A 20,905-nucleotide genomic window follows, 5' to 3' on the forward strand; every position below is an offset into this window, starting at 1 on the left:
CATTGAAAATACATTTTTCGGGACATTCAAAGCCTAATAAAGTATGCGCCCAAGTTTCGCTCTTCCAACTTTAACGTTTGCGTGAAAATAAAGTAACGCCGTACATAACAGTGTTGCACTAGTGTAACACTAATATGTAAAATTTTCTTAAGACTTAAGTTTAAATATTTTGGTTTTTAGAAAGCAAAATTTATGTGATACAATCACAAATTTTAGGAACATTTCGAAAGTAATCGACAACCAACGTAATTAAATTTTTTTAATGTTTTGGGTTATCTTAGAATATAACAATGAAGCCAAATGATGGCTCACATATTATCAGTGGAACGGACACTTTTCAACTGTCAGCTTTGTGGTCTTTGTTCAAACTCCTGACGAAAACTCCTCTGACATTTTTTTTCAAATGTTTACATAAAAATGTATTTGGCCACATGTTGTTGTTGCAACAATCGCAACAACAATATTTACCACTGTTTTACATATTCTGACACGAAAAAAAAACCACCACAATCCTACTTTTGATCCCATGCCCTCTTCATTCTTTTCCGGCCGTCATCAATCATACTTCTTGATCTTTTGGTGCTCTTTCTCTTCACACCCTCCCTCTGTTCTTTTGATCGATCATTCAAGACACTACACAGTGCGTTGACAGTTTTGTATTTTTCTCTCTATCTCTCACTCTCTTACTCTTTTGTTCAATCTCTGGAATACAGGACCACTGTGCACAATATCGTTGTGTCTAAATCCTATACGTTTTGCACAGTCCCTCATCTACAATGAAAACAGAACACGGGCGGCATAATTCGTTTTCCGTTTCGTTTGATAGTCGGATTTTTGTTCATTTTTGTGTTTGAAATTTATCTGTTGAAATGTGAAACAATTTATTTTCAGATACTTAGTACTTTCATGGTTATCTCGTCAAATGCATTTATTGTGGGTAGAGTCGGAGAACTTGATCTCGTAAGTTTTTACTGTGAAAAAAATTAACAGTAATTTCTCAAGTTCCAATGTCCGGAGAATTTTGTAAAAAAACTTTTTTTTGACTAACTTCCAAAAATATCAATTGTTGACTGAACAATTTTTGCGCAGTTTAAAAGTTTTTCTATAAGTGTTGCTATGTTATTTAATTATTTTAGCACCATATAATTGATTTTAAACGTTTTCGTGCTTCCAAAAATGGTTGATTTTTTTCAGATAACGGCAGGATGGCATTTTTTGCAACGAACAATGAATAATGAAGATCGTCGTGGTTTTGAGAAAATGATCAGCATGCCAGGATTTTGCGTGAAGAAGTTTGAAGAAACGTATCTACTGAAGCGTGTTAACCCTTTTGCGCAAAGTTGGTTTTTTGTCTCGTAAATCTCAAGTTGTAAAGTTTTTTGGATGTAATATTGAATGAAATGTAGCAGAATGTAAAATGGAGTATTGTTCACAGAAGGGTGAGAGTAAAAACGGAAGATTTGAAACAAAGTTATGGTTAGGAAAATTTCAGAAAATTTTCTTCCTGATCTCACAGCTTAACAATTCAAAATTTATTAAACTTTATGTAAAACATATTAAAAACATAGTAATTTTTTCAGCGGAAGAAGGCCGCATTATCAAATTCAACAGTTCGGACTGTCCATGCGGTAAATCTCAAGATGTTCATAACATTTCGGCAATGAAGGATCAACTTTCGAATTTCCTCGATAAATGGGAAAATGTTCATGAGAAGTTTTCTCTTCCAACAGGTTCATCGGAACTTACCACTTCAAAAGTGAGCCGTTAATTGTGAATATCAAAGCAATATATTCAACTTGAATTTTCAGACGCCGATTGACGTGGACACAAAAGAACAAGAAAATCGTCTGAAACAGAAAGCGGAAGCTGCACCAAAGAGCACTCCAATTGAAAATCACAAGAAAAATATCCAAGCTTTATGTAAGCAAAATGCAGTTGCTGAGCAATGCCTGTGGAACGTCTATCATGTTTCAGGAAAACCCGCAGAGAAAAAGGAACAACGAAATGATATGGATAGAAACATTTCAGGGGTTTCTGTAAAAGACTATGAAACTTTGAAAAACTTTGAAGATAAATCACCACCCCAAGCAGAAAATGCGTCGTCAAGCAAGAAAGTAAGTAAACGTATTCTTATATTTCTTTTTAATCTTTATTATTTTCAGGATGAACCTATTTCTGTTGAGTGCACCGATGAAACGTCAAGCCGTCTCAGCCCCGCTACAGATATCAGTCATGAAATGGCGGAACACGGAACGCCCGACTCCGGAATGATCTCCGACGTCAGCGAAATCAAGGTTCTGCCTGCAGGAAAAATTGAGAAGAAACTAATAAAGGAATTGAATCCTGAGATGATGGTTGGTCGAGATGGTCGGAGATACCGTCAGAAACTTCGCGAAGCTGAGAAGCAGGCGACTGTAGAGTTCAAACTTGAGAATTTTGAGCAAACTAATGGCGAAGCCCAGAGTGTAGAGAACGATATATTAACTGGAAAGGAGAAAAGACGCTTGAAAGATAAACTGCGAAAGGAGAAAAAAGAACAGAGCAAATTATTTGTTGAAAAAGACTTGGAGAAGAACAAGGTAACATATGTTTAATTTATGCCTAATTTATCTCAAAAATTCAGGAAAGCAGCAGTGCTTCTTTGAGTACAAACAAATTGGCGGAGTCTCCAACTGAAGCAGATAAAAATAGCAACGTTATTCACACAAATATCAAACCAAAAGACATTTGTATCGAAACAGAATATCCTGCGAACAATGATAATAAGAAGAAAAGTGAAGTCATGTTTTCTTCCACGGTCACAAACGTGTTCGGGAGAAATGAAAATCAAACCAGTTTTGATGTGAAGGAGCACACTGTGGATTCATTTGAATTACTACCCGGAGAGTATCGAATTTCGAATTTTGGCCAGCAGATGGCTGATACAACTTCTGCGGAAATGACTGCATTGGGAAAAATGCCTCAAGAGGCTGGAGAAGTGAAGCCAACTGTGCGAGAGGTCAGAATTCTGAAAAAAATAAATAAAAAGTAGTGAATTTGGAAAGACTACAGAAATTGAAATCGTGGACTTCCAGACTAAAATTTATGAAGCATAATAAACAAATGGAAGAAAAAACAGATCAACAAATCAGTTAAATTCCACATGATTCACATCACATGGAAATTCAAACTTTGTTGTTCTGTTTGCACGTAGACCGATCTATTGTTTCAGTTCCTTCGGTTTAAGATTTTTCGAGAGCGTTAATTTCAACAAATATAATAGAAACTTGATGCATAACTCTCAAAATATTGCTAAATATTCTTGTTCACTCAAAAAGCACATTCTAGAACGCCACGAATTTGCGTTTCAATCTGAAGTTTTTTAGCATTCTGGAGCCAATTTTTTACAAAGGGAACGGAATTTCCCGCTTTCTTTGAAAACCACAGTGAGTATTTCTACTTTTACAACGTAATTAAATAATTCCCACATACACATTAGCCTTTAATAATTTACACTAAAATTGTATTATTCTCAAATATTTTCAGGTGATAGCAAACTCTCCAGAAGGTGACATAGAAGGCAAACGGCTTAGCAAAGGTCAGAAAAGACGTGCACGTAACAAGGCGAACAAAGGTGTCTACGTGGTGAATGAAAACGGCTCACATTCCATTGAGTTGCTGCCGGGAGAATATAAACTTTTGGAACTCGATGAAAACAAGAAAATTCAAGAATTTCCCATTGACACGAGGCATTACATGAGAGATGATCAAACGGGTGGCGGATCAAAAATAGTTGAACAAGGACAGAGAACGAAAAAGAAGAAGGTACAAATGCCGAGCAAAATCAAAACTTTTTTTTCAATTTTCAGAATTTCTACGTTGCCGGGAACTTATCTAAAAACATTCTTGACAACGGAAAGTGGTTGGCATACGTTATTGACGATAAAAACTCCGATGGTGTTCCAAGAGTGGGAGAAGTTAGCACGGAAGAAGTACAAGAAACTATCAAGTTACTCGACTCCAAAATATCTCATAATGCAATACAAGATAACAGTTGTTCCGAAGATTTTGAATTCGGATCTTCATCCAGTACGAATTTTGTGACAGGATCTAGCAGAAGTTTATTGCCAGAGTTAGATGCGGATTTTGTTCGAAAAACACTTGCCGATTACGAGGAAAATGCAACAGAAGATGCTGCTGAAAATAACAATGAGGTGTTTGAGTCGGCTAGCGAAGAGTTAGAAATGTTCATGAATTCGGAAGGTATTGCGCCAAATTTCCATTCAGAATGTAAGCCTTCAGATCCTTTCAAGCCAATCTGTTTGTTTTAAGTTGCAAAGAAAACTTCTCCGCTTCTCGTTGGTAATGCAGAATTCAAGGATTTTTGCAGCAAGTATTCAAATTCAAAATATGATAATAAGAGTGAGAAAACATCTAAAACACTTTGTGAATATTTTTAATTCAATTTCAGCAATCTCAAAACTGGTCAAGAAATACATTGACACCAGAATTGTACACCATTACGAGGTAAAGAAAATTGAGAACACACCCAGTATCTTTTTTATTATTTCAGAGATTCAAAAAGCTTGCTGACAGGGAATCGCACAGAATTGCCAAAAGCTGGACAAAAATCTACGAGACTTCCTCATATTCATTGATGGTCATGCTCTACACCAATAGCCCCAGCTCTTCCGTCGGTTTCTCTGATTTGGAGGAAATTTTGTTTAACGACAGATAAATCACTTTTGATTTGTGTTTTCAAAATACTGGAAGAAAATTTTTATGTTTCTATTTATAGTTTTATATATGTATTACATTGCTTGTAGACTTGTATCTGATCAAGGATATCACTTATTAAAAAAAAAATTTCATTACATTTCTTTCACCTTCTTTCTCTCATTCCGTTTTTATTCATGACAAAGATTTTTTTTGCACAAAAGATAACTGTCAACAACACTTTTTCTGTACGGTGTCAATGAAATATGCAGTCACAAAATATCCAAGACAGCGATTCAACCAGTTTTGTAGTATGAAATATTTCGAACAAGGCAAGTTACTGGGAAAAATAAATTGCACAGTTTTTTTTAAAATTTGATTGTTCCAAAAATAATTGCAACAAAAAAACTTGAGAATGTATTGGTCAATGATGGATGCTAATATGACATAACGGAACAATAGTTCAATGTACAAGAAGACTTACAATGTACAAGTAGAAATATGTACAAGAAGACTTAAAGAAAACAAACAAGTTAGTAGATCAATTTAATGTAAGTCAATAAATGCTCATTAATGCCTTAACGTTGCAGATACATTTACATTCATTTTTAAATAAGTTTACGATTGACTTTCAAAAACAAAATTATCAAAATCATCAATATGTAAAGAGAAAAATGGTTTTGAACCACACACAGAAACTTGATTAATTATACACAATACAAACTGATTCAGCAACTAAATAAATAGTAATTTGTCTAGAATTGGTTCGTAACCAACAAGAAAAAGGTTTTGAATTGAATTCAGGAGGTGTGATTTAAAACTGGGATCAGTTGTTGAACAAGAGTAGTTGAAGATTGGAAAAAAGTTCATCGGCATGTAATCAGTAGCAATTATCAAAATGATCAGTTTTTCTAGTGCATCATTGTTCAGAAAGTTACTTTTCAGGTAATCCTAAAAAATGTCATGTATGTCGAAAAATAATTTAAAGACTCACTTTATGATATAACTCAATGAGCAGACCAATTTCAGCTCTCGCTTCCATATAATTGTCTGAAAAATAAGAATAATAACATTTACTACTAATTATTTGTTTAACCATTCTGCTTGTTAATGAAATGCTCGAACTCTTCATTAACAACATCATCGTAAAATCGGTTGTTAAGTGCATCAATTAGTGGCTTTTTATTGGAAAAGTAAACCGTTCTCCATTTTGTTAAGAATTTAGATATACCAATATCACTCAATTTGTCTTGGTTGCCATTAACAGTTATCATTTTGTAAATAGCTTTCAGAACTTCTGTATTCACATTCGGGAGGTTAAGCAAGTGACCCAAAACGGTGCCGTGTAGTGCTGACTCTGAAAATTACACAGAACAAATTAAAATATTAAGTCTCACAGCCTTACCATTGGAAAATGTCGCACCCATTTTTTCCTTAGCAGCGCATGATGGAATAGAGTGGAGTTTGAAGTTTTCCTCGACTTCTTTCATGTTTCTGAGCACCAATTTATTTTTGAAACAAGTTAGAAATTATTATATTTTGTTTTTCTCGCACTGCCTATAGAATAAAATATTTGAAAAAGTCTTTAAAAGTATGTACTATTCAAAAATTAGAATTCAGCACGAAAAATTATCTCAGGCGGCTTTATATACTAGCAATTGTAAAAAGTGATAAGAAGTTGACTAATTACTTTCTCGTTGCACCTCCCATACCGACAAAGGTATGTTGGTTCTCATGATACTAAAGAAAATGTCTAGACGTGCAAGGTAAGAACGTTCAAACGAAGATTTTCACAAATAGGCAGAATTGACCTTCATTTCTGCACTTATGAGAAAAAGATGGAAAGAGAGGTAGGAAAAAAAGCTTAAGAGGTTTTATTCGAGTAATTGTGGAATGGCGTGGAGGGTTTGGAATACGTTTGTCCAAATAAAAACATGAACAACATTAAAATCTTCACCTTTGTGTTTAACACTATAATTTAACATTCAATATTTGTATTAAAGGTCAGAAATCATAGTACGAATAATAAGTATGTCTGAAAAGTTTTGGAATCTTGAGGATTTAATGTGAACCTTCAATAGAGTACAGCTTCCAAGAATTTACATGCACTGGCATTATTCAATTATAACAATAAAACGGCTATTATTTTCAAGAAAATTTTACGTCAATATTGCTAATAGAAACTATTTTTTAAATTTGAATGAAGTATAATTGAAAAATAAAGAAACAATAACAACAACTCAAAAACTCACCAAAGAACGCAGCAGGAAACTGAAAAATGAAGCAGCTTGAATGGAAGCAGAAATCCCTTTGAACTTGCCCCGTAAGATTACATGCACTTTGACGACTTTGCCATATTTTGCACTGATTTTATTGAAAGTGCATGCCACTTTTTGTCGAGATGTTTGGCTTCTTCTGAGAAAATGATTTTTTGGTTCTATTGAAAATTTAAACAAAAAATTTTTACGGAAATCGAAAAATTATTTTTTGTTGTTGTTTAAAAGTAGAAATAAAAACCTTTTGAAATCAAACCCAAATAATTAATGAGCCAATTATACCATTATTATAATAAAAAAGGTATAAGTTAATGATATGCTTTAAAATATTAATTTCATATTTATTTATTATTGGTGCATTACTAAATCTCAAATGTCAAAAAATTATTTAAAAAAATCAAAAAATGATCAATTATCTTGTTATTTCAGTTATTTTACGTTGATCCAAATTTGATTCGTCATTTTCTATTTGAAATTGCTCCAAAAGCTCTTTAATCTTGTTATACGTAAAAAAGGATATCTGCAAATTTTTTTTGGATAACTTTTTGAAACAGCTGTCTAATTGTTTTATTTAGCTTTGCTCCATTGTGAAGTATTCAGATATGGAAAACAGGTCTCAATTTTTGCGTAAATTTTTGAATTCGGTTTACCTTCCAGATGAAAAATTTGAAGGCCATATTGGAAACGTGGGTTTATCTGAAAATAAACAAATACTTTGCGTAAATTCTAAAAATTCTTGTTCTATTTATCTATTTATTTGAATACAATTTTAATAACTTGGAAAAAATTAATGAAATACACAAAAGAATCATACAAACTAATTTAGAAACTTGGTTCATAAGTGAATTTTCATTTTTAGAATAAGATGTGATCATCTTGTACAACCATGATACTATTTGTTTTATTCACATATCTGCCCATTTTTTCCCCAACACTGAACTTTTTTTAAAAGTAACTTTTATTGAGTCTACTTTTTGACAAAATATATTTTTTGCCCCTCTTATGTGACTGAGCATTTGCTCTTTTACGCTTCAATAAATCCTAATGTCTTACCTAGAGATTTTGATCTTTCTGAGAAAAGGAGTGTTCAGGAAATGTTTTAAATCTATTCTAAACTTCACCAACTTCCATGCTTCTATGTGGTGTATGTATTAACAGCGGTTCTCAAGAGATAAAATATCCTTTCACAGTAAAGATTTCCAACATTTTTCGAATTTTTCAAATTTACTTTTTCAAAATTTTTCAAAGAATGGTGTAATCTCAGGAAAAACTAGCTTCATCAATTTTTTAGTTTCAATTGCCATTCAATGGTTTTTACATTCCGTATTCTATACTGTTTTAGGAATTTAAACATTCAAAAATTCTCGAAATTGCTCAAAATGTTCATATTGTTAGAGTATTTATTATAGTAATTTTGGAAACTTGTGAATTTAGACTAAGTCCGCATTGTCGGTACTTTTGATCAGTGTAACATTGGTCTTCAAAACTGAAATACAGAGAAAAATAATGTAATTAAAGTTTTGATCACTTTTTTTAATGCAGCCTAGGTTTTTATTCATGTGTTTTATGAACCAATCCACCATCTGTATAATTGACAAAAAATGAGTCCCACAAACTAAATGGCGCCTCGTGTTATTATTCTCTATCGCGGATACATTTCAAAGCTAGTAGTGAGGTGGCGCTCTTTTTGCTTCTTCTCTCTTTTTTTGCACTCCCAGCAGCTTCTAGCATTTTTTTCTTTTCCATGAGATTGTCGTCTACATACATGTATGTGTGTGTGTTTTTTATTCTTATATCAGTGACGGCCAAGTTGAGGCATGCACCTCGCACACCTAGGTCTCTGGAGAGATGAGAGAAAACGGAGGATGGAGTGCTCGTTGTGAAGAGAATATCAAACTTTCATCCGCTTTTATCAAATCCCTTTTCGCTCGAGTTTTGGCGCTCCGAAATGGTTTTCGGTTTTGTCATGCATTGCAGGCGAGCCGATTCTATTGTTAAACAGATAATCCTTTTTTTTTCAATGGATGATAACTGGAAAAAAATCCCTGAAAAATATTATTTTCTTACTTGTATACCTTTATTCGTTCCAAAAATTGTTTTGATTTCCAAAAAAAAACTGTGATAGTTTTGTACTTACTATTTAGGAAGGAAGTACAAAGACATATAACTTTTGTATTAAGCTTCACTTGTTATTTGAAAAATGAAGAGTTTTTTCTATTTCCATTTGTTGAACTACCTCCGCTGACCTTTTTTCAATTCAAGCTGGTTATTTCGGATCCCGAACCCTATGTTCATTTCAAGCGTTTTCCGCTTCTTTTTTCTACTAAATTTATTTTTTTTTGTTGTCGTACTTTCATATTTTTTCATCCAAATTTATTCTCAGAACTTTAATGCTGCGGTTGCAGATTTAGACTTAATGGACAAATCAAAAACTTTATTCGAGCGGGAGCTGGAGGTGAGCGAAAGGATTAACTTAGATTTGAATTGTTCTCTTTCCACGCTTTTTTGTTAATCTTCAAAATTGTTTAAGCTGGCAGCAATTCTTCAAGTGCCGGTCACCAAGCGCTACGGAATTGTAGAGATTGAAGAGAAGCCGCACAAGAGATATTACAGACCGGAAGTGTTGAAAATATACATGAGGTGACACATTCTTTTGAAGTTGAAGTGAATTTTTTTTCATTTCAGAAGGAACTATCCAACTTTATCTATGAGATCCGACTTAATGGATGCATTGAACAAAAATTTCCAGTCATCTACTCATGCTTATTTCAGGCACTCCAAGTGAGTTTGAACTCAGAGGTTGAAAAACTGATATATTTCAAAATTGCAAAAATTTGTAACACATGTGTTTTTATTTTTGTTAGGTAATACATAATATTTCACATAAATTTAGTGTAGACATGACGAAACTGGACTTTGGCAAACTAGAGAAATTAGAGAAATTGACCCTGCTATAACCCCATATAATATAACTTTAAGTCTAAACTTTAAACTTAACAGATAAAACTGTTGAGATATTTTTCAAAGGGCAATATTCAGCTGCTTTATAGTTTTATTTAAACGAACCTATGAATAATGATTTAATAAAAGCTGAAATTTGTCTAATTGACTGGAACGTGCATAACTATTTATAGTTTCCGAAACGTATTAACAACGGAAATTTTAAAAGTTCATTTTCATTAGGGTGACTATTTTGGAAATTTGACAACTGCACTCAAGAAAATTTACAAAAATGGCAAGCGTAATTTCAAAAAGGAGAAAAAACTCGAGAAGAACCAACAGTGTTTTACTGTACTAATATTTTTGCTTTTCATAAACATGTTTTTATGAAAATCCAAAAACTTCGATTTCTCGTGCCAAATTTTAAAGATAAACAACTCTGCTAATTGTATTTATTCAGAAATTTAAATTTTTCAGAGTCAACAAAATGCAAAATATAACCAACGGTGAGTTTATTTAACACATAACATTTTTATACGACTTGAATTTAAGCTCACAACTATATCAAACACCTTCTATCACAATCCGGCTATTTGCGATATCATAATCGCCATTTGAAAGGGGATAATTACAAATGTAATGCTTTAAAAAGTTGTTTTTTTTATAATAACTTTATTTCCAGATGTGATCAGACGTTTTAACGCTGCTTTGAAAAACTATAATAAAGAATTGTATTTGGTACAGATTTCACATGTTTTTACTTTTTAATTTATCACTTTCAGGTTTTCGAAAAAACCGATCACATCCACTTTCTCCACGAAATGTTGTTCATCAAGAACCTGCGAAACTATCCATTTCCTACAAACTGGGTATCTCTTGTTGCATTACACGACAACTCTCCAAAATTCGAACGTATTCTGGCAGCTATTCGGGTTGTAACGGAATACGATGGAGATGCTGCTCCAGAGTTTGAACCGGATACAGAAGTTAACGAAGACAATGAGTTACTTCTTGCAATGTGCAAAGATTTTGATTAAGTTAGTTGGAAAGCCATGTTATTGCTTTAAAAAATGTATCTCAAATTTCGAAAGTTTACAAGTTCCTCATTTTATATCAATTGTCTCAATCTTGTGATGTTTTTTTACAATAATTATTCCTATTTTCTAACGTTTTTATTGTTATTATGGAATGTATTCCAATTTTTGTTTTTTAATAAAGATTATAAAGGTTTTTGAAAAAAAAAACAAAGTTTATGGTAGATATGCCTATATTCTTGATTTTTGCACTTTTTGAAATATGCGTGTGGCTGGAATCTTTTTGTTTTAGCGTTGATAGCTTTTCTTATTGTCAAGTTGCAAAAATAACATCTTTATTTTTGGTCTGTAGTGTTTTTAATGAACAAAAATATTTTATAAAGCTTATCATAATGGTAAAACTTGAACCCGATTGCGAATGTGCTTTTTAGTCGTTTTGAAATTCGGATTATTTACTGTTGAGGTGGTTTATAGATGCGCTATCAAGCTCCTACAGCATTTTTTAAAGCATTTTTTAAAGTGCTGTAGAAGCTCGATAGCAGCAAACAAGTAACAGCTTCTTCCTAAACTGTGTGACGTCTTCGAATAATCTTGAGTTGTGCACGAATGCCTTGAGGTAACAGAATTTTGTCTAATACGTTTTTGAAACATTATACGAACAAAGCTGTGAATATTTTAATTGACTTACTGATTCCTGTGAAAATTGAGATCAAAAAATGTGTTCAACAATAATACCTTTTTTTATTAAAAAAAAAACTCAAGACAACTATCACAGTATATATGTACAGCGGTCAACATATCAACATTTTTGTTGGATTCTACTGAAACGCCAGTAACTCGAGAACAAAACACTTTTATGGAAAAGTTTTATTTTTGTTTTTACAATGTAGCACATTCATCAAATTACTCTAATAAAATTGTTATAAAATTTTGAAACTGGGTACTTTTGAACACTGTTGAACCCTTATTTTCAAAAATATGGTTACGTTCTTCAAAACTCATTTTTGGAACATTTGTTCTTAAGAAATATTTTTAAAATCATTTTTAACCATATTTTCATTAAAAATCAAAATTGAAAAACTTTTTAGAAGTATGGCTTTGTATTCTCGCTGTTTGAGCTATTACAATCAAAGTTCTGCCCGCTCGAAAACATTTAAATTGAATTTAAGTTATAGAAAATGTTTTAGAAAATGTTTTCTTATCAAAACATTCCTCAAGAAAACGTTTAGTTTCTAAATTACAGAGATTTTAAAAAAGCTACCTAAAAATGGACTTGCGAGACGTTTACTGTTATATCTATATGGTCATAGTTGTGTTGGGACATTTTAGTATTTGTGAGCAAATAAAGGAAATTGTGAGCAACGATTTATCAGTGGAACTTTCTTGCTAATAGTAAATTTTGTAGTTTTAACGTTATGAGCCATTGAAAAACTTGTAAAATCGCTTTAGAAAATTGATCTTAGATAGAACATGTTAAGCACTGTACCAAATCTGAAAAGTTTTGAATTTCTCATCATTTCTCATTTTATAATATATCAATTTTCTCAATGTTGTCTTGTAATTTTCCAAAAAAAAATTCAAAATTCTCACATTTCTATTAATATTATAAAATGTATTCCATCTTTTTCTGTTTTTATTAAAGAAATATATTTCACACACTTACATTTTCACAGACTCTTGCGGGTTTTGAAAAATCAAAGTTCGTTCTAGATGTTTCGGCTGACTTGGTTTAACTTATAATTTTTGCACTTTTTCATGAATCAATTCAAGGCTGATTTTGCAATGCGTGTGTGCCTGGAATTTCTTCTTTGGTGTTGATGTACTGATAGATTTCCTATCCGCCTGGTCTACTACAAATTGCAGAAGTTTCATTTATATTCTGCCAGTAATGTTTTGAAGATTTAGTTTTGAGTTTACTTCAAAAACTAAGTTTCATCGGAAAGTCAAAATCTGGTGGCAAAAATTAAATTTGAGCAGAAACACATAAACATATTTTATGAGCTCTGACGTTGTTTTCAAAAGACCAAAGAACATTTTCAAACCCGGAACTAAAAGTATATTAGGTAAGACTCAAAGAGCAACAATTACTCATGCTGATTCAGATGATGATTTATCACGTGTTTAGAAACGTGATGTTTCGTTTAGGTTGTATTGAAGTTTAGTTGAAGCCCAATATTATTTGTTTTTGCATTTTCTAACATAATTTTTTTAGTGACTGATTAGTCTGCAAAATACGAATTAAAAAAGAAAAACCGAAAAAATAAAAACCTTACATTTAACATGTAGAGCTAGTACGACGTTTGACTAATGCGGTCACTGCTACTCACTACTTCACTACTGTTCTTCGTAAATTTTCAATATTGTAGAATCTCATAAAAATCAGACTAACTTCCAGTTGAGTTATTTCCCATAAAAGTTAAACTATTGCGGCTCCTGCCAGCAATATCACAGCAGCAACCAAATTTCTACATGATTTGGACAGTGGCCTGAGGGGTTTGGAACAAAAGTGTTTGTGTCAACTAGTAATTTCTCGGTTTGGCAGCTTCCATGTACCGCAAATCTGAAAAATTGCTAATTTTCTTGTGGATTCATAAGTCAAATTTCTTGTCGTTTGTCATTGCAGTTTTTGGGTTTTTCAGATAATATCGTGATAAGCACCTTTGAATAAGTAAACTTTTATTATTTCAAAAGTGAGGTAGCGTCAGTGGAGATTTTTTTTGTCACATTCAAAATGTGAAAATCACTAAGTTTCATACGATTTAAAAAAAAATTTCTGGAGTTGTAAAGGTTTAAAATAACAATAGTCTAAAAGTGCCCTGTGAAACTTCATTTTTGCAAATTTCCTAAAGACACCAAAAAAATTCGACGCTTTTGTTTTTTGCCATTTTGAAAAAACACGACGTGCTTACAAATTTTTCATAAATAAATACAATCAGAAGTTTAAAGTTAAAAAATTAAACATTAGTTAGTGTTAGACAAACAAAGAAACTCAGCGTTTTTAGTTTCCAAATGTCTATTTTAACTAAGATTTGATGAAAATATCGTTTCAAAAACAAACAAATAATCATCAGCAAAGTATTATAAAAGCGCACTCACACATGTTTGGCTTTCAATATGTGGCTATAAACCTATCAAATGCGCTCTTTATCAATTCTCGGGGGTCGTATCGTTTTGCAGCTTCAAAACATTGCGGTTAGCGTGTAATCATGCAAATCGCTGATAGTTTCTGCTGACCAACCGCAAATATATTTGCAATTCCGTCCGGAAAATTGCTTTTTTATATTTTCTGTGTTGTGTGCAAAACACACCTGTGTTTTACGGTCATTTTTCATTCGGATGTCTTGCACGTCCACAATGAAATTATCTAGAGGCATGATGAAACGTGAGGATAGTTTGAATCTTCGGCAAACTAGATTCGCCGGATCCTGGCGTGCCAGTCCCAAAACACATTTCAATTCTTTCGGGAGATTTTTCACGATAAGGAATTAGAAATGGGTGCAAAGATTCATTCAGTCCTGGTTTTCATTTCTCCTTCTTTTTGAAATCATGTTTAGCATATACCATTTAATTTAAATTATTTCATGTTGCGTTTGAGTTCAAGTTGTTCTTCTTTTTTTGGTTTTCTATTTCAAAACGTAATTACTTAGTTTGCTGATGTTTTAAAAAATTCTGATTCTATATATGGTATTAAAATCGTCAATCTATTTTCAGAAGAACCTTAAAAAGACTGTGAAGAAATACAACGTTAAACAAACAAGAAACCTCTATTAAAAAATGCAAAGTGCTCAGAAATCAAAAACTAATGGCGATACTTCTCTATTCCTTATGAAGGACATACCACAATATTGGTCTCCAGCTCTAAAAATTGGATCAGGGTGAGTGAAATATCATATTTTTGGACGTACAAGGTAGAAGTTGTCACTTTTAGGAGAAAGTTTTAATAAACAAATCCGAATCTTGGAAAAAAGTTCAAAAATTTGATCTTCTTATAATGTTAGTTTTTAGTTTAAAATTTCTAGTTAAAAATCAGATTTTTTATGGTTTTCAGTCAAGAAATGATCGATTTTGTGTTACTTTTGAACATAACATTTTTAGAGCATTCGGTGAAGTAATGTTGGTGCATTCTGATCGGTTGGACGCACGAGGAGAGCAAATACTGCATAATGAATTTGCTTTGAAAGTTATACGGTTTCCAGAGTGTGATTATCACAAAATTATCAGAGAAGTTAACACGCATACTTTGTGTCGGCATCATGATAATGTGCTCTTTATTGGTTCAATCTATTGTCAGACGTTTCAACAAGGGCTCAGAGTTCAGGCAAGACTTTTGAAAAACTGTTTTATGATGATTTTAGAGAATGCATGTTTTTCATAAAATGCATGTTTTGGTTGTATACTGTTTTATCGGAAAATTACCAACGGACAAAAAAGTTCATACATTTTTCTAGTGTGTTTTATTAATTTTCACATAACTTTTTTAAATATTGAATTTAGTTAAACATTGTCAAAGTTGAAAAATGGAATACTTTACCCAATTGAAAATTTGCAGATGTGTCTAGAGTATGCTGCATTGAGCGACTTATCACTTCTCGCCTCATCAGAAACATTCGAGAGTCATGTTGCCTATATTTGTAAAAATGTACGTAATCCAACCAGTTTACACATTAATTTTGATATTACAGTTGATATCAGCGCTTATACATATTCACAATTTGGGAATTGTTCATGGAGACTTGAGTGTTAAAAATATATTAATGACTCACGAAGGTGTTGTGAAACTTTGTAAGTTTGAATTCATCTGGAAATTGTTTTAATCATTTTTTTCAGCTGATTTCGGAATGGCTAATACATTTGAGCAAACGAGAAAATCAAAAAATCAATCAATTTTAGGAACTCCAGGGTTTGTAAGTGTTGTTGTATTTTTATTTGAAATGTGGAAGAACATCGTTTTCATATTCCATCAAAATTTTGACAAGAGAACAAATTTTAAAACATTTGTAAAATATTATACTGTTTGAAACAAACAAGACTAAAATATTAAGTAAGAATAATCTTGTACTTTCAGATAGCTCCAGAAATCATCAATTTGCAAGGTTACGACGGAAAAGCAGATCTATGGGGTCTAGGTATTCTGTCACTTTTTCTTCTCAAGGGAGAGAATCCGTTCAAAAAATGTACTCAGTTTGATCTAGAATCGGTATGAATTATTGTTAAGATGCCATCTAAAAGATCTATTTTTCAGTATAAAGTCTCAATATCCGAGAGTTTCTACCCAGACTACAGCAATTACTCAACCCCGCTTCAGGTGAAAAAAATGATGTATAAAAATTATTGTTTTTTTTTATTTTAGGAATTTATGTCATCTTTGAAAGATTACAACCCAGAATTTCGGTCATCAGCGCTTCACGCCTCATCACAAACATATCTTAAGACCAGTTGCTCACAAAGTGAAATTTTGAATTATTATAAACGGCTGAGAAGAACACGTGGGATGGATCTGCCGTGGCCAGAAGAAATTCATACTTTTTCTGTTCCAGTAAGCTTGGAATAATTTTAATTGGAGTTTGGTAAATCTAATTTTTTAAATGGTATTTTCTCATTGGCCTGTGTTCAATTTTCATTTTTTTTTTTTCAAGATTATGTAATTTTCACAAATGACAACTATCATACGGTTTGATTTGAGCTTCAACACGCTTGATTATATTTTAGTTTTCTCCCAGCTTCATATTAAATATGTATCTTTAAAACGGTTTCTATAACATATTTTATCAGCACATAACTTCAATTTCACAATTCAAACAATAATAAACCCGATAATAAACCATTTCGATCTGTTTCGAATCTGTTCTTCCTTCCTTCGCCGTCGTCGTCGTCTAGTCCCGAATCCCTTCCGATCGTCCCAATCCACCCATCCATCCATCCATCCATCCATCCATCCATCCATCCATCCATCCATCCATCCATCCATCCATCCATCCCAATCGTCCTGATACTTCCATCCATTGTACTTCATCTATAAAAAATTGTAGTTAACTTGAAGCATCAAAAAACATCCTTACAAACTTGGATTGTCTTCTTCCATTTTCTACCATCCTTCACTTATCGTCGTTTGATTGAGATGTGTAAAAAATTACATTTTAGTTGATGATAAAAGGAGAACGGTTCTTGAAAGGGAAATAAAGAAAAGAGATAATTGTGAACCAGTCTATTCAAGCAAGGTAATTGTTATGGAGACAGGATGGGGAAAAAAATTTTTCAGGGCCCAGAATTGGTCAAAAAATCAAGAAACATTAAGAAATAGCTTTTCGGTGAATATTTTAGGTCAGAAACAAAATTAAGTGCAATTTTTTAATTTGAAGATATTTTTTAAGATCTAAATTAGAAATTACAAAAATTTGACAAAATTGATCATTTTTTGCTCAAATTGTTGTTTTCTTTAAAACCTTTTATGCAAATGCTGTGTTTTTTCCTGTTTTTTTGTTTTCTATTGAATTTTTACACTTTGAAAATCATACAAATATCAAGCAAACTGCTTTTAAAAATAAGCTTTTTTTAAATTTCGAGTTTTGAAGAAAAATAGCTCTTGATGGGTTGGCTCAAAAAACAAGAAATAAAGAAGCAAGATTACTTAACGAAATGTCAAGGAACCTAGAAGTTAACGAATTAAGAGCTAAGATTGAGGATGGGGACAAACAGATAAAAAGAGGATGAATGACAGAAAATCTTTAGGTGATGGGCAGGGCCTGCAGACGGTGTTGGCAAAGATCTCTAGCAGGTGAGCCTGTGAAGATGCAAACAACATAACCGCTTTTTATCCTAAATTTTTTGGCATCGTTATTTTCACCTCTCTTTTGTGCAAGTTGTTTGTGCATGGCTAAATGGCAGATGTTATCTCCAGATGTTATGGCGTACTGACAGAGAAATTGTATTTATATAGCATTCAAGATGTACCAAGTATGCTTATGTCCCAACTATCAGGTCTTCAATTTCACCATCTCCAATCTTTATGACGTATCAATCGTAAGGGCTCCTGTTATTTAATGATCGCACGTGACAGAGGTTCAATGTGCTCGTCTGCCTCTAGTTTTTTTGTAGTGATATTTTTCAAGTGTCCATTTTCAAATGGAATTCGATTCATTTGGAATTCTGAAAGTGAGCTAAAATACTTTTTTAGTTATAGTTATAGATAGTTATAGACAGTCTTGGAGTTAAGTTAACAACTATATATTATACACAAGAAAAATAATAACATCGCATCTTTCACGTTTTCATCATCATCTTTCGCTTTATAGTTGCTCCATCTATAAAAAATTGTAGTTTAGTTCCTCAGAAGTGAGGAGTCGATGCACGAAATGTAGAATAAAATGTAAAATGCTCCCAACCTTGACACAACGCTTGCAAAATTTGTATACATCCACTTTTCTAAATTTAAACAATCATCCGTATGACGACATTTATTTAAAATACTATAATGAACACAAAGCAGAATATTTTATTGAACCAAGCGAATTTATAATTTTTATTACATATACGATTATAGAACCATTTATTGAAAAAATTGTTATTTACACAAGTAGCTAAAATCAACAATTATAGTTTGGAGCGTTTTACAAATTCAGCTTTTGCCTCGACGCCTGAAAATGATTTTTTTGTTAAAATTAAAATCAAAAATGTTATCCAATTTTTCAGAAATTCAATTTGAAGGTAGAGTATCGTCAGTAAAGACTTTCGTTAAAGATACAACCGTAACATTTAAGCATACACTAAACGTAATAAAATGGCGTTGTGTGTTTGTGTCAAAAAATTAGGCCTAAGTTTGTGAAATCTAGGCAAAATGTAGCTGATTTTTTAAATGAATGCTGTTTAAATTTTTCTTGTGAAATGCTGTATTTTTTAATATTTTCACTTTTAGAGAAGTTTAAATAATGTTGCTGGTTTGAGACCCTAAAATTTTAAAATATAAGTAGTTACAACATTTCAAAAATGGTAAATGAAACTTTTTCATTATTGACAACAGAACTTACAACTGCACACTCCTTCGACATCCTGATACACGTTCCAGTCATATCCTTTTCCACACTCATTACAAACCATCGTCACGACATCCCATTTCATTTTGGACAGAATATACTCAACTGTGACATCACCAAGTTGTGCAACAAAAGGTGTTACAAAAACTCCAGCCACAATAGCACCGAAAACTGTCCCAATGCCGGGAAGAACAGCGGTACCAATCGCACTACCTAGAAAACAGTTAGTTGTTTGAAACCATAACTATTTTTGAGTACCAGCATATGCCGAAGCTGATCCAGCAGAGTATTCTCCTACTTTCGTTGCCAGAACTTCGACCGTATTCCGTGTTGTGTTATGATCAATATCTTTCTTTACTTCTTTGGAAATTTGATAAGCTTCGAAAAGTAATGTAGCAGCTGCGAAAGCAGGAGCAATTTGATTGGTTTTTTCAGCAACCTTCCCAAGTATTCCAAAAATTTGTGCAGTTATCGGGTTTATTTTTATGTGTGGATCAGTCACTCCTGTTATAGCTTTATTGATGTTTATATGATTGAAATTCACGTTTCCATGAGGACGATCAAATCGAACCCACCACTTTGGGTTTCCTAGTTTTGATATGTGAGCCTTATCAAAAAAGTTTACAATGTTTGAGTTTCTGCCATTTGTTTTAATGATATATTTTGTCCAATTCCGGTGAGTAGCAACAACAAATCCTCGAAGGCCGTCAGCAATAATTGGATGCAACTGGAAATACAGATTTTTTAGATTACTACATATATTTTTTCAACGTATATATATATATATATATATAAACAGACTTTTTCAATATGTTCCTGACTCCACTGATTCAAAAAGTTCATGCTTGAATTCATCTGAAAAACATAGTTTTAGAATGATCAATAGTTACAACGTGTTTTGAAGAGATGTATTCAGACCCGGTTGGTAAAGGAAAAAAAACGTATGAAACTGTAAAAAAATCGTTTGAAATATGTAGTTAACAATCGATGAAAATATTTCACATTTAAATACCCTATTTCAGAAAACATTAAACTATTTGAAAACGCGTGACTTTTAAAAAAAGCTCATCAAACTCCCTAGTAGCAAAGTACGCTACAAAGACAATGTGGTTGTATATAGAAAAATATATTTTATTTTTAAGTGAAATTTTTCGAAAAAAAAAGAATTAAGAATGAGGAAAAATTATTTCCTTTCGAATCGATTTTTATGCAAACGGTAATCGCTTTGTTTGACTGACATGTTGTATCTTATCAGAAAAATTGAGGTAATGACCTTACACTTGACATGAATCATCACCCTTCAACCAAAGTTTGGAGGAAAATAATTTAATATCTGTTCGCCAACATTGTTGAAATTCTAACATTTGAATTAGATATCAATAAATAATGTTTCAATTAATAATATTAAATATACTAAATTACAAGTCACATGCAATTTAACAGCTTTGACGTTTGAACGGAAAGCATAATTTTTTGTTGAGTTTATCGAATATTTAACAGTGCAAGAAAGATTTATAGATCCATTTGTTTTTTTCAAAGTTTTTAACGCTGATGATTCAACACTTCAAATTTTCAGATGTTTTCCTCTAAAACTAGGCACGTATAAAAAATCTTAAAATATCGGCTGAGAAACTTATCACTTAATATTTTCGTATCTTCGTTTTTGGTTTTGTTAGTTGTTTGTGAAGCAAAAAAATTAGCTAGTCCTGCTTATATATAATCCATATTTGCAGTCGACATCTTGCTGGCCAGTGTTTGACAATGGTACCTGTGTCGCATGTAGCCCAACAACAACAAGTTTTCACGAAACATTTAAAATGACATGATTTGTAGCCTCTTCTTGTGACATATAAATTCTGTGCTCTGTTGCTTAATAGCTTGCTTTTCTTTCAGGGTTTGAAAAACGACGAAGAGGTAACAAATCGTTCTT

At 32.4% G+C, this 20,905-nt stretch overlaps 6 protein-coding genes across 7 annotated transcripts; 3 read left to right on the forward strand and 3 right to left on the reverse strand.

Annotated features, from left to right (window-relative positions):
* Positions 1-884: 884 nt before the first annotated feature.
* On the forward strand, positions 885-4,914 carry C03B1.7 (uncharacterized protein; the record flags this gene model as incomplete). Of its 2 annotated transcripts, NM_001392787.1 has the most annotated exon segments (13): positions 1,653-1,685; positions 1,715-1,756; positions 1,809-1,844; positions 1,862-1,920; positions 1,975-2,114; positions 2,163-2,579; positions 2,624-2,998; positions 3,366-3,425; positions 3,526-3,804; positions 3,849-4,269; positions 4,312-4,401; positions 4,451-4,506; positions 4,553-4,717. In NM_001392787.1, 9 exon segments carry the CDS (start codon positions 2,010-2,012, stop codon positions 4,715-4,717), a joined length of 1,968 nt encoding a protein of 655 aa, NP_001379610.1. In that variant the 5' UTR covers positions 1,653-1,685; positions 1,715-1,756; positions 1,809-1,844; positions 1,862-1,920; positions 1,975-2,009.
* Positions 4,915-5,430: 516 nt separating this feature from the next.
* On the reverse strand, positions 5,431-6,185 carry C03B1.9 (uncharacterized protein; the record flags this gene model as incomplete). Its single annotated transcript, NM_076662.2, has 4 exons — positions 5,431-5,646; positions 5,690-5,745; positions 5,792-6,052; positions 6,101-6,185. 4 exons carry the CDS (start codon positions 6,183-6,185, stop codon positions 5,431-5,433), a joined length of 618 nt encoding a protein of 205 aa, NP_509063.2.
* Positions 6,186-9,387: 3,202 nt separating this feature from the next.
* On the forward strand, positions 9,388-11,148 carry C03B1.6 (uncharacterized protein; the record flags this gene model as incomplete). Its single annotated transcript, NM_001136449.3, has 7 exons — positions 9,388-9,426; positions 9,502-9,611; positions 9,657-9,752; positions 10,389-10,417; positions 10,464-10,547; positions 10,594-10,649; positions 10,694-11,148. 7 exons carry the CDS (start codon positions 9,388-9,390, stop codon positions 10,946-10,948), a joined length of 669 nt encoding a protein of 222 aa, NP_001129921.2. The 3' UTR covers positions 10,949-11,148.
* Positions 11,149-14,656: 3,508 nt separating this feature from the next.
* Positions 14,657-16,915, forward strand: C03B1.5 (Putative tyrosine-protein kinase C03B1.5). Its single transcript, NM_076664.9, has 8 exons — positions 14,657-14,820; positions 15,041-15,263; positions 15,495-15,584; positions 15,628-15,727; positions 15,773-15,849; positions 16,011-16,142; positions 16,188-16,250; positions 16,296-16,915. Exons 1-8 carry the CDS (start codon positions 14,720-14,722, stop codon positions 16,494-16,496), a joined length of 987 nt encoding a protein of 328 aa, NP_509065.2. The 5' UTR covers positions 14,657-14,719; the 3' UTR covers positions 16,497-16,915.
* C03B1.10 (uncharacterized protein) lies at positions 16,819-16,944 on the reverse strand (the record flags this gene model as incomplete). The annotated part of the gene is made up of 1 exon (NM_076665.4): positions 16,819-16,944. One exon carries the CDS (start codon positions 16,942-16,944, stop codon positions 16,819-16,821), a length of 126 nt encoding a protein of 41 aa, NP_509066.2.
* A 1,532-nt stretch (positions 16,945-18,476) lies between these two features.
* Positions 18,477-19,830, reverse strand: C03B1.14 (CHANNEL_COLICIN domain-containing protein). The gene is made up of 4 exons (NM_076666.4): positions 19,777-19,830; positions 19,234-19,702; positions 18,970-19,188; positions 18,477-18,579 (listed from the first exon to the last, which is right to left on the reverse strand). Exons 1-4 carry the CDS (start codon positions 19,816-19,818, stop codon positions 18,536-18,538), a joined length of 774 nt encoding a protein of 257 aa, NP_509067.1. The 5' UTR covers positions 19,819-19,830; the 3' UTR covers positions 18,477-18,535.
* Between the last annotated feature and the right edge of the window lie 1,075 nt (positions 19,831-20,905).

This window comes from Caenorhabditis elegans, chromosome X, assembly GCF_000002985.6.
Source record: "Caenorhabditis elegans chromosome X".
Lineage (NCBI taxonomy): Eukaryota > Metazoa > Nematoda > Chromadorea > Rhabditida > Rhabditidae > Caenorhabditis > Caenorhabditis elegans.

Excerpts from the sequence above, each read along its gene's own strand:
- C03B1.14 (NM_076666.4), bottom strand. The coding sequence starts at position 19,818 with ATGAACTTTTTGAATCAGTGGAGTCAGGAACATATTGAAAAA. Across the intron at positions 19,703-19,776 it reads GTCAGGAACATATTGAAAAA|TTGCATCCAATTATTGCTGA; the intron begins GTCTGTTTATAT and ends CTGTATTTCCAG. Across the intron at positions 19,189-19,233 it reads ATCAGCTTCGGCATATGCTG|GTAGTGCGATTGGTACCGCT; the intron begins GTACTCAAAAAT and ends ACTGTTTTCTAG.
- C03B1.5 (NM_076664.9), top strand. The coding sequence starts at position 14,720 with ATGCAAAGTGCTCAGAAATCAAAAACTAATGGCGATACTTCTCTATTC. Across the intron at positions 14,821-15,040 it reads GCTCTAAAAATTGGATCAGG|AGCATTCGGTGAAGTAATGT; the intron begins GTGAGTGAAATA and ends TAACATTTTTAG. Across the intron at positions 15,850-16,010 it reads TTTTAGGAACTCCAGGGTTT|ATAGCTCCAGAAATCATCAA; the intron begins GTAAGTGTTGTT and ends TTGTACTTTCAG.